The sequence below is a fragment of the Microcebus murinus genome, chromosome 24, assembly GCF_040939455.1.
Source record: "Microcebus murinus isolate Inina chromosome 24, M.murinus_Inina_mat1.0, whole genome shotgun sequence".
Classification (NCBI taxonomy): domain Eukaryota; kingdom Metazoa; phylum Chordata; class Mammalia; order Primates; family Cheirogaleidae; genus Microcebus; species Microcebus murinus.
The window spans coordinates 14,705,830-14,719,708 of record NC_134127.1 but is presented as its reverse complement, the minus strand read 5'-3'; the positions used below and the strand labels follow the sequence as shown (position 1 = coordinate 14,719,708).

General features: G+C 31.9%; 1 protein-coding gene across 2 annotated transcripts in view; it reads right to left on the bottom strand.

The window, feature by feature from the left end:
* Window positions 1-13,879, bottom strand: part of TUSC3 (tumor suppressor candidate 3) — a 148,597-nt gene that overhangs the window by 19,593 nt on the left and 115,125 nt on the right. For both annotated transcript variants that reach the window (XM_020282781.2, XM_075997329.1), the window contains exon 7: window positions 8,194-8,257. In XM_020282781.2, the coding sequence (XP_020138370.1) occupies window positions 8,194-8,257 (64 nt within the window). The remainder of the gene's footprint in view (window positions 1-8,193; window positions 8,258-13,879) is intronic.

The following is a 13,879-nucleotide window of genomic DNA, read 5'->3' as shown; positions in this document are numbered from 1 at the left end:
CCCAAGTATAACATTTCCCTATAAATGTATCTTCATATAATTTTTACTGCTCTCTTACATGTTGGAATTATACATGTTTATATCACAATGTTAAAAACTATGAGTAACATGTTTTTTGTTTAGATTGCTTTTGGATTTCACACAAATTCAATGTGGTGACAAATATATGATTTTTATACTCATATATGTCTTAATTTTTAATATTTATAACCTAAAACTTCACTTTGTGAGATTTTGAGAGTCTCATTCTAAATGTTCTTAAATTCCAAGACTTTCACAATGCATATAAATTCTCTCAAAACCAGTTATAATGTTTCACATTAAATATGTTCTAAAATTAGCAGAAACTAGTGTTGTTTCTTAATATCTAAACATCTTTTAAGAACAAAACATTTGCTTTATCTGACTGATAGCATTTAACTTGTTTCCAAATGTTGGCTATTACAAATATTCTTTCAAAGAATATCTTATTACAGGTCTCCTAGTGTACATGTACAATGTTTTCTCCAGGGCCTATACTTAGAGGTAAAATTTTTGAGGGTTTGGGTATGTGTATTTTCAAATTTGTTAGGTACAATCATATAGTCCTCTGAAATGAACAAAAAATTTCCATTTTTCTTACATTTTACTAACATAGTATTATTAGACTATTGATTTTATCAATAGTGATTTTATCAAAGTGAAGAGCTGTATTAATAGCTTGATTCTGAGTATGTTCATTCCTTTTATTGTTTAATCTTTCATGTATTGCTTATTCTTATTAACTTCTAGGACATCTTCACTGTTTTTTCTTGATATCAATCTTTTTTTCCGATTAGATCCTTTTACTGCAAGGATATAGAGGTGTTTTTTGATTTTCATAGTGCTTGTGTTAATCTTAAAAAGTTGTTTGAAAATTACATTTCTATAAATTATTGTTTCATACAGATTCTCCTACTTTATGGTTTGTCTTACGTTATGTAGAGGAATTTAATTTTAATGTGGCCACATATATTAATCTTTTTCTTTATGAGTTTTGGTTGTTGTTTATTGCTTTTGAAATTAATTTCTACCCTTAGGTCTTTTTTTTTTTTTTCTCCAGACAGAGTCTCATTCTGTTGCCCAGGCTAGAATGCTGTGGCATTAGCCTAGTTCACAGCAACCTCAAATACCTGAGTGAGTTCAAGCGATCCTACTGCCTAAGCCTCCCAAGTGGCTGGGATTACAGTAATGCTCATGCACCTCCATGCCCAGCTAATTTTTTCTCTCTATATTTTTAGTTGTCCAGCTAATTTCTTTCTGTATTTAGTAGAGACAGGGTCTTGGTCTTGCTCTTGCTTAGGCTGGTCTCGAATTCCTGAGCTCAAGCGATCCTCCTGCCTCAGCTGTCCAGAGTGCTAGGATTACAGGCCTGAGCCACAGGGCCCTGCCTCTACCCTTAGGTCTTAAAAACATCCTCTAGCCTTTTTTTTTTAATAGCTTCAAAGTCAGTCAGTTAATGTCATTCGGCTCAGAACACTCTACTAGCTTTTCATCTCACTCAGAGTAAAATCTAAACACCTTTAAATGCCCCGAGGCCATACATGATTTGCACTCCAACCCTCTGCCAATACTTCTCTGACCTTTTGCTCCTAACTCTTGTCCTAGCTACTCTTCCAACAAGTCAGGCACTGCTCCACATCAGCACCTTTGACGTTGTTATTGCCACTGCCTGAAGTGCTCTTTGCCCAGATGTCCCTGTGACTCACTCCCCCTCGCGTCCATCAGGTCTCTGCTCAAATAAGATCTTATCAGAGAAGCCTCTTCTAACCTCTCTGTTTTCTTTATCCTGCTTTGTTTTTCTCTACAAGGTTGGGTTTTTTTTTTGTTTGTTTGTTTTGTTTTTTTTGAGGCAGAGTCTCACTTTGTTGCCCAGGCTAGAGTGAGTGCCGTGGCGTCAGCCTGGCTCACAGCAACCTCAATCTCCTGGGCTCAGCTATCCTCCTGCCTCAGCCTCCCGAGTAGCTGGGGCTACAGGCATGCGCCACCATGCCCGGCTAATTACAAGGTTGGTTTTTAAAGAACTTTCGGATTGTATATATATTTTTTATTTACTTTTGTCTCTCTCCTGGCCCTACAATGTTAGCTCCAAAAGGACAGGAAACTTTGTTTTGTATTTTTAAGATACAAAGAAACTTTGCATCTTACTCAGTACCAACAACCCTTTGATGCAAATATTATCAACTTCTGTTTACAAATAAGGAAACTGAAGCCCAGAGAGGTCTGAATAACTTGCTCAAAGTCACAAAACTAGGAAGTGAAAGACTCAAACCAAAAAAGCATAAAATAAATGAAATAGGATGATATTAGCATTAGATAAAAATGATAAGAGTGGGGTTGAGGAACAAAATCAGGCCTGGCTCGGTGGTCAAACCTGTAGGCCTAGCACTCTGGGAGGCTGAGGTACGAGGATCATTTGAGGTCGGGAGTTCAAGACCAGCCTGAATAAGAACGAGGAGACTAATAGAAAAATTAGCCAGGCATGTGAGCTACACCGACGCCATGGCACTCTAGCTCACTAGCCCAGCAACAGAGCGAGACTGGGGGGGGAGGTGGCGAGGGGGGAACAACACAAAATCACTAGCTTGATTTTAGCATAAAATATCCTTATGTTAAACATAAAAATCTTTTTTTATAAAGCACAGAGCATTAAAAGATATTTTACTACTCCAAGAATACATTCATATTACAGTTTTACAAATAAGTTTGTGAATTACTCATAAAACTGTTTCAAACATGCTTATTTAGATTATGAGTTTATCTTTATATCAATTCTTTATATTTCATGTTGCTTTAAATCAACTTCTTACAATACATTTTTCTTGGGCACGAATGCGGTAATAATGTAGCATTTTTCAAATTATACATCAAATTATACAGAGGTCACCTAATATAAAAAATCCCTATTATGTTAAATTAAGGCAGGAATGCAATAGAATACTCAAGTCTAACAAAATTTTGAGACTTCTGCATGTCAAAAATTTCAGCGGATCTTCAATTATCATTAACTATATGTGCCAAGAGTAGATGTAAGTATAAGGAATATACCCAGGAACTCCACTCCTATGAAGCTATTCTTAAATAAATATGGCAAAATATAAAATACTAAAAAATTTTTAATAGACATATAAAAATGTTTATTTTAGCATTTATAACAGTGAAAAATTAAAAATGTAAATGTTCAACTATAATGTAGGGTACATATAAGTGATAGATTAAGTAGCTGTATAAAATGAAGCTGACAAAGTTCTGAACATATAATACTTTAGTCATCATGCCAAATGAAAAAAATATATCTATATTAAAAAAACATAACTATAACCTCCTCTCTTTTAAAACAAATACAAAGAAAAGACTGCAGGGAAAGAAAGATAATAAATAGTACCAACTGTTTTTGGGGTAACAAAGTTGTCAAGTATTGTTTTCTTTATTGACCACAACCTCCAGAGCAGGAGTTGGCAAACTTTCTGTAAAAGGATGGAAAATAAATATTTTCAGCTATTCTAGCTATATGGCATCTGCTGCTATTATTCAATTCTGCTGTTGTAGTGGAAACATAGTCATAGTCAATGCATGGCTATGTCTGTGTTCCAATAAAACTTTATTTACAAAAATACTAGGCAGGCTGGATTTAGCCAGCATTGGTCCTAGTTTGCCAATAGCTGTTACAGAGGTTCTAAGCCGGTGCCACAAAAAACCTATATACGATTGCATGTGACATTCTTACTTGAAAATACAGAAATGCAAGGATTTATTAAACACTTCTGCATAGAACCCCAACATAGGAATTTTAAAGCATAGGGACTACTAGACATAGGTTGTGTACAACCCCAAGGTAAACATTTTGGTAGACAGCAGTAGAGTCAGTAAACAGATATAATCTCCTCCTTAGGGTTCTTGTAGAAGTGAGTTTTCTACGCTTTAATAAGAAAAGAGCAGTGAGCCTATTTTAAACATGATGGCTGTAATTAAGATAGATGCATTAAATTAAACTGGCTTTAAACTTACTAACCTGCCTCTCTTTCATTTAAGATACATTTTTAACTGAAGGCCATTCAGAGCTGAGAATTTATTAACTAAAACATTTTTGGCTAAAAAAGAGTCCACATAATACTAGTTGGGGGAAAAAAATCACATTGTAACATAAAAATCTTAAGTTTTAGATAGAGAAGCTAGATGATCATCTGCCAGGATTCATATGTAGTATTTCTTTCCTTCATTGGGTGGAAGACTGACTAATGAAAGACCTTCCAAATCTGAGAAGATTCTACGTATGACTCTTGAATAGATTCTTTTCTGCCAATTAGACTGATTAGTGTCGCCATCTATCTAGCTGTGCCTTATTGCATTGTCCCAACAGTAAAAGAGAAAGAGATAGGCCTCCAGCCTTCAGAACCCCATACACACACCTGGTCTACTTTATGTATTACTTTGCATATTTGTATTAATATCATAGCAACATATATTTCAACTACTGTGTACACTCCTGTTTCTTTGCTGATCCTGTTGACCATTTTCCTACTGCTTAAAAATTCAAAACATTGACACAATCTCACATAAAATAGAAGCTGCTATTTGTGCATATTATATACAATATCCATGAGGCACTGAGCATCGTATGAAACTAGTAACATATACATTTACATTACATTATAATCCATTCTCAATTGCACATGATGATAACTTTACTGTTGCTCCTAGGAAAGCAATCAGGATTTTGTCAATTTAAAGATAAATGAGTACAGATATTTAAAAAAATGTTAGCACATTATAGAAGACTTAAAGGAGTCTAAATGTAAAATTATCTTCAACTTGCATACATCATTAATTTTATTCTATATTATTTTTCTCCTTGGATATAACACATTAAAATAAAAGACACATTTGTTCACCATCAGAGACTGAACACAAATGCAGAGTAAAAACCATATTCTATCATAAATGGAAAACGAATGTTTTTTTTTTCATAGAAAAAGCAATGTGATCTTTATAAGAATTATGTTAAAATATTTTAAAATCATTATTGCTAGTATCATCTTTGCTTTTATATCAGCACTTTTACTTCCCACTGATACTTATTTCATGTCATCTTGAGATCCCAGCACTTATAGGATGTAGAGACTTAAGGGACAATGGCAGGTCAGAGCTAGAATTCATGTTTTCTGTACCCACTTCCAAACACAGACCGTATCTTGCTGAATACAGTGGGATCATTGCTGTCTATGACCAATGGACACTAACTATAATTTGGTTTGGTTGGAATTTTAAATGACATTACCCTCCCCTACTCTGAGAATGCCTATTGGTAGAAACAGTGACAGATTAGTTAATAAAATAATATATATTTCTGCAAACATTTCTTTAAATGTGAAATGCTTTTCTTATGAAAACAAACCACTACTTGCAATTCTATGTCTATTTTACTGTGCCATACTTGTAGGTGTATGTAGTAAGAAATGCAGAATTCAAGTTATCATCAAAAGACATGTGTGAGGTTTTGAAATTAAATTCTATTACCAAAAACATATCCTACCTTAATCTTATCATTTGATAGCTATAGTTCAAATTTTCTACTCTGAGATATTATATACAGGGTTTTATATATAATTTATTTCATACACATATCAATTCATGCAATGATGTTTTCAAAAACTGTATGTTTACATTTTAATAATATTCCAGTTAAGAGACATGTGTCTCAGCTTGAGTGTTACTGAATTTTGGACATTTGAAAGCTTCTTTAAGAAAATAATTATAACTGAATAATTATTTACAAAATTATTTGCTACATATCTGTCTCTCCGTTTAGGTGGTAAATTTCAAACCATCAGAGACCTTGCTAGGTCTCTGGCAACTTCTGCACTTCAGCACACAGATATATATGCACATATGTGTGTATTTATATTTACATATTCCCCACATTTTTTTTTGTAATGCTAGAGGGTGTAGTGTTTGTACAAAGACACGAGAGAATAACTAAAGAAATATCAGCATATCTGCTATATCTTCAATAAAATGATCCTTCAGAAATACATAACAAATATACGTTTACTATATAGTTTTGTGAGAACATTACTGGCCTACTCACCACAGAGGTTTTGATTTATTGGGAAAATGTTACTGAGTAGAAAAAAAAAGTTTAAAAAAATCATGACTGATTGGCTTTATGATCTTAATCAATTTAAACAAAGCCTTTCTCATCAATCAAATATGAGGCCTGTCCATCTTAGGAATTTTGTTAAGCTAAATATTTCTCTCCAAACCTTGTTTTCCTCCAGTAAATTCTTAATTTTGTTGGTAGTAAGCTATCCTCCAACACATACCTGAGCTAGCACTGAGTAAACAAATGTAAGCAAGGAATAAGCTGAGTTATGCATAATTCTATGTATCCAAATATGTGTAATTGTGGAATAAAAATATTGAAAACTAATACACAGGAAGAAGATGGTTTATGTTTCTCAATGAGTTTCAGAAAGACAATGTTTAGTTTTCCTCCAGTATAAACTGGAGACTTAATCTCTCCTCAAACTTCATTTCCACGGTCAAGCTTTCTCATAGTGTCTTTTTATTATCTTGTAAATTACACGACTGGATGGGTTGAACAAATTTTACTCTGGAAAAATTAAGTCATTTCAATATATCCCCATTGTAAGTTTTAGAATTCTGATAAATACTGTGACTATAATCACAGTATTTTTTCCTGATCATTTACATCTTAAGTGCTAAAGAATCAACCAATAAACATGTATTTATGCATGCTACCTGTAACCATCAAATTTCTAAGTAAGAAAGGTAAGAAAATATAGGAGGGATAAACCAACTAGTCTTTAGTAATTTCTAGATGCTTTATGTGTGTTATCTCCTTTACTTCACACAGAAATGCCATGTGGTTATTACTGCTAGTTCTGATTTTACAAATGAGGAAGTCTGTGAGCTTATTGAGAATTGTAAGTGCTTTAAACACTTCCCAACCCTTTTCCTCACCATAATTTAATACAATGTTATGACACAACCAAGTAATAAACCACAAAAACATCAATGTTGTTAAAAAGATAGCCTTTTCCACCCAGATTAAAAGTAATAAGTTTAAGATGGCATGACTGACATTGATTCATGAAATTATACATCACAGACCATAACAAAGTGTAGTATTTAAAAATTTAAGTACCTTTACTACCAATAGTCCAGGGAAAAAAAAACTGAATTCTAATTCTAGTTCCTCCTCTAACCTAAGGCAAGTCAATAAATTTTTGTGGACTCCAGTTTACTTACATATAAAATATAGTTTTGGCCTAGATGAGTTCTAAGATATTTAAAGGTTTATAGCTATGATTTTATAAAATACTGGAGAATTTGGTCTAGACTACTTCATTTAAATATGAATAACTGGGATAATTATCAACTTTTATAAATATAAACTTGTAGTATTTATAAATGTTAAATACTACACATACAATACTATAGGCACACTTTAAATTCTCATAATGACTCAGTATGTTCAAGTAACACTATAAATTTAACCTTCAAACATTTCATAAGACTCACACAAACATCAAGTTCCTCCAAAATAGAGCTGTTTGCCCAAAGAGTAACTTTATTCTAAGAATATTCAGATTAGATGCTTAAATATTACCTCTTTATTATTCTACTATTTTCTTTACCCCTCAAACTCCAAGTCATAAATGACACAGTATGGTCTGATTCACAACACTTAGTCTGACATGACCAAAAAGAGATATCTAACTATCCTAACTCTCCCTCTTCTGACTTGTTATATATTCCAGGGAAGCAGTATTAAGATAAAAGGAATTTTTTTACATTGCTATTTATATCATAAAGCACTTTTTTTCTCCCCATTGAGATGTTATAGGGGAAAAACCATATAAACTTCACAAAAAAAAATCTATCCAGAGATAATCAATGCAGAATAAAATCAATACTTTCAAATTCAGTAGTAAGTAAAAAAGAGAAAATTACAGTCTGATAATGGTTCATAACAATAAAATTATACTGTAATAGAAAATAATTAACATAGGTATTAAAAATTAGTCATATAGTATAGCTTTAAATTTAATGTCATTTAAAAGTCTTCATATTTACTGATAGGAAAATATCAATTTAATAACATGCAGCTTTGGTTTACCTTTTTCAATTCATCAGTATTTTAAAGGATACTCAGTACCAGAATAATGTGTGACTCTGCCACAAATTGGGCCTGGCTGCTCCCGTGAATGTAGCTCTATAAAAGAAGACAAAGAAACAAAAATTACAATCTGAGAAAAAGATATGATTACTTTATACTTTCATGTCATGAAGATAAACAATGGAAAAAATCTACTCATTAAGTTCCTATTTATAATTCTGTTGAAGAAAATAATTATTGGTTTAAATGGAAATACATGAAAATGTTGGTTGATATTATGGTAAACTATACACCTTAATATCAAAAGTAAACAATGTAAGTAAAGTAAAAAAGTAAACAATTACAGGATTTGTCACAAACATACACACACACTGAAATGATTCTTCCAGAGTTACTGTGAAAATGTACTTGATAACATCAGATACAAATTAACAGAAATAATTTTTCTGATTTTTCCTCCTTTAAAATAAGTCAAAAGTGATCCATCAAATGTCAAATCACTACTTTCTACATTACCAAAATTTCCAAAATAAGGAGTTAGCTTTGTAAATGCACAAATTTCATGAGATTATTTAAGTTTTCTTCCAAACACAATTAAAACTGATTTTAGCATATTGAAAAATGTATACTTTTCTATACATAGGAAGAATTATATATATAGTTGATACCAATTGATTATTAACAATCTGACACAGATCTCCATCTAGAATATTTAGCTTCTAAATGGATTCCCACAGTATTTCTGCTGTTAATCTTGCTTATGAAAATTAGTTGTTATACAGTTGTTTTAAATGAAAGTACTTGTCTAGGTTTTCCATTTATATATAAAAAAAAGAGGAAAAAATATAACTCAATATAAATCAATGTCCTCAACTTTTACATCACTTATGATGCATAATTGTATCAATTGAGAGGACCAAGGAGGTCTGCTACGTTTTGTCATAAATCCTGTCATGGTATTTCCATGCAAAGGCTGTTCTTTAACTCCTGATCTAAACCATTTTTGTTTCCATCTCTAATTTTTCAGTAACTCATAGCACAGCTGCCACATCTGAATTCACGCCTGGTCATTAAAGACTTATCATTTTCATATAACTAATCTATAACACTTCAAGCTTATTTCTTGTATACATAAGGCAATAGAGGGGAAGGGCTTTGGAGATAGTCCTGAATATACCAAGTATTTGCTGTATTATCCTGAATATCTTTGATTATCTTGTCTTTAAAATAGGACTAAACAAATATCCCTCAAAATATTGTCCTAAAATTTGTTATAGTAATTATACAAAAGCGTAACTAATCAAAAATAGTCATGCATAAGTCATTTTATAGTCTCTAATCCCAACACATACTATCTTCTATACTCGATCTTATCGAAAAAGCTGAGAAGTGATTGTGCCTTCTAAACAAATATCATTCAAAAATTAATTTTATTTTGATAGATGAATTCATTAATAGAATGAAGTGGTATTTTTAAAAGATGATATTCAGGAACCAGTAGTAACATTCAACTTTTGTCCATCTTTTTTAGTCTAAAAATCTTATCAAGTCCAAATACCCCAAGAGACTTTAGGATTTGATGAACTTAAATTCATTTGCTAATTTTTATTGAACAATTAATATGTATCAAGTCACCAATATAGACAGACAATGAGAATCCAGTAATAACAGGAAAATAAAAATTTATGTTCTCAAGGAACTTACACATGCAAACTACAAGAACACATTTTGTCTACTAATGTGCAACAAACAGATTACTGGCACAAACCAAAAGCCATAAGAGCAAACATAAGTATTCCAGAAGTCTTAAGGCTTACATAGTTATTGTTCATGTATGCGGTCACCTAAATCAATAACTTAATTAAGATTAAACTAAGGACCACAATTTTTAAATGGTCTTAAAAATTTATATTTAATGGCTGCATGTATTTTCAAAATCTTTTGCAAGAAGAAACACTGAGTAATGAATTCCTTTACAGCTAAAGTGTGACATTCATTTATTTATTTCCCTCCCTGATATTTTACTAAATCTATCAAGTAAGAGAAATATCAGTAAGGGTAATTTATTCTAAAATAAATTGACTTTTATTTATAAGGGCAATATATTTGCAGATCAGAGGACTACTAAAGAATAAAATGTGTGTAGTCATTGATATTGAATACATATCAATTTTTCCATGGAGATAAATGTTTTGACAAACTGTTAATATTAATGTTCACTTGTCTAGTACATTGAATACGACATAAAGCACATGAACCAAAATGAAATAAAAAGAAGAGCTTATAAAAATTAGTTTATAAGAAAGTTAATTACCAGGACCCATGACTTTAAAGCCTGATTTTATTTAGAAGAAAAACTAGATGGCTGAAGTTTTCATAGCATAATATCAAAATAATATGTGAATGATACTATTTTCTTAATTTAAGTAGCACACTTGAAAATAAAAAATAGTACATTTTGTTTAATATAGTGGTTCTATATTTCTTACACAGCAGTGTCACGAATGACTGAAAATAAAATGGAAATTAAGCTAAATATACTATATATATCAGGAGATGCAATAAACTTCATTCCATTTAAGTTATTCTTAAATTTTGGGGAACATGACATTAGTCAATAAGTTCTGCTTTTTCAATATTATTTAAAAATTTTGTTGTTAGTGAATACTCCATAAGGAGTCCTTTTACACACATAATGTTCTGCAAATAAGAATGGACAGTGTGGACTTATAAGGTGTTACCTAAGAAGACAGCTATTGTAATGAAAAACAAACTGAACTTGGAAGTTTTAGTTTTAAATGCTGGTAATAGCCATTCAATTTAAGAAACTAGTTGTTACTTGATTAGTTCAATAATTTGGGTCTGAGTTTCCTAATAAATACACACTGAAATTGCTTGTATGAAGGCAACAGTGTAGTGCAGTAGTTTATAAAATGGATTTTAGTAAAATTATCTCTTTATCTATGCAACAAGTGAAACCTTGAACAATTTACTCTAAACCTCAAATTGTTAAGTTCTTTGATGGAAATAATAAAATGTAAGTAGTGAATTATTATAGATAATACATGCAAAATACTTTTCACTGTATCATACTATGATCCTGGAACCAATTCATTGGGTCTTAAGTAAAAATAAACAATGAAAGAATGTAAGAGAAGGAATGAAGGAAGGAATGAAGGGAGGGTGGACAGACAGGAGAGGAGGGAAGAAGAACAGAAGGAAGGAAAGCCACCAAGCAGGCAGGTAGGCATCTGTTCAGCTAGTGGCAAAAGGAAGTTTCTTGGGTCACCACTGTCACTGCATGAAATAAAGTGAAATCCCACTATGGCATTCTAATAAAAAATTCCTTTATTTCCTGATAGTTACATGTTTCTAGTCCTATCATTGGGGTCTTCTTTTTATTCATGAAGCTACATCAACTTCCAGGCAGCAGTAGTTCTTACGAGGCTCCTACACCAAATGGCAAATGTGATATAGATAATATCTCGGCCAAGTCCTTCTGGATTTGCCTGAAAGAGGCAATACCTATTTAATATAAATAGGTATTATCTACATCTAGGTGACAAAGAATGTTACTGCTACTGTGTTTGATTTCCTCAGAGGCTACACATATCTTGTCCTTGAAATTCCTAAGTACTTCTTTAAATATTTGACTTAAACTAAAAAAAAAAATGATTACAACAGAGGGATAAAATAAAAGTTCTTCATGAGAACTGTGATAAGACTCGATGACTTACCAATTAAAGTACTTTGTCTCTGTGTCAGTTGTTAGCAATAAGCTACTACTCTCTTGTTACCTGAGCTTTAGGATATCTTTTAGCTGTATCTCAGATGGAACTTACTACGTGACCTGTTATGGAATGTGAAATCCTTATCTAGCCCAGCCATAGTGCAAAAATGCTTCTTCAAAGTTCATTATCCTATTTAAGGATCAAAAAGATTGAACAACCAACCTAAGTCAGTGGTTCTCAAAATTTTGTGTGCATGAAAGTGACTGGGATACTTGTTTAAAAAGTAGATAGTCAGGTTCTATATATGGAGATTCCAATACAATAGATCTGTGACAGAACCAGGAGTTTACACTGTTGATGAGCTACAAGCCATACCTATAAAACTACATTTTGCAGAAAGCTGTATGGGACAACGTGTCATCCTGTAATCCTGTATGGGGCAATGTGTAATCCTGTAAAAGCTTTCAGAAAGGCTACATATTCAGAGAAAACACTTCACTAGAAAGAAAATTTTTTGATTTTTGATCTTTTTAAACAATAAATGAATTGCTATTATAATTACAGTAGTTTAGAGCTCTACAGATGCAAGCCATATAGAGTGGTGGCAGGAAATTGAGCCAAGCAACAGAAGATACTGCACACATGATGTTAATCTGGTAAGTAAGCAACACATAACATCACAGCATATCTCAAAAGACTCAGACTGTACAATCATCCTGGCTAGTATTCTGAGAAATTCTCTAGAATGCTATAAACAACATGGTAAAAATTACAAGATGGCAGAAACTGGTCCTTTTAGAAATGGAAGGACCAAATTGTGGGCTATTATCTTCTAACTGGGACTTAGATAAAACCACAGCTTTCAGGACATTGTGGCTCCAGGCTAGGAAGGGAATACTTAAATCTTATTTAAACCACTGTTTACAAAAAGTTGATCATAATAGTAAGGTGGAAAAATATCTTTATCAGCTTCAGCTGAATTACAGTGTAAATAGGACTGCTGGTCTATGTATTGTAAGTTAAAGAAAAAAAAGTCAACAAAACAAAAACCCCAACACTAAGGAAACACTACACAAAATATGCTGAAATAATTTATGATCACTGCTTCTCCCTAGAAGGTCAGCCAATGAAGACACAGAGTTTAGAGCTGGAAAATTCCTAGGATAACATAAAACAACCCTAAGCCTCAGACACTAGTGAGACAGCTACTGGGAATGAACTATGTTTACAGAAGCAGTTTTTACTTTTTGAACAAAATTGTTAATACAACTAATTAGAGGGCTTATTATTCTACCATATTTTCAAATTAACCCCCATAATATTCTGAAATTTAGAAAACTAAATGTTGAGAAAACAAAAGTATGACAACATAACAAGACTGTTTCTTCCAAGTATAAAGGAAAACTTTAAAAGGCTATCCTAGGACTCACCTTCTCAGTAATTTTGCATTTTGTTGATAACAATGTATTTCTAGACTTATACATTTCATTTTATTCAGTGACAAAAGAAAACTTGAAATGTATACTATAATTACTTTCATAGACTTTTGTAACTAATGAAATAAAAAGTTCAAAAGGAAAAATTATTTGTTATATTCTTTAGCATTTTGAAATCTAGCTGAATAGCTTTTCATGTGAGATATAGCAAATAGTAAATCTACAATGCAAATCCTTTTGTGCATCTCTATCACATTAGGTACATATGAAAAGTATAATATAAAAATGTGTGTTTTTTCATTTTATCCTGGGGAAAAAATTATAAAGGAACATTAATATTCTATGTCATTGTAAATTTAAATCTAAAATGCAAGATATATCATTCTTTGTTAAAAATAAAGTTTCTTATTTCACATCACCAAATATTTTGCACTTGTGATTGTCTAAGCAAACACAACAGGAATAAGTTTCCTGTGCTTTAATCTAGCTTTGCTAATAAATTGAACTATTTTCCCCAGGAAAGCTACTTAACCTCTCTGTAATTCATTTTT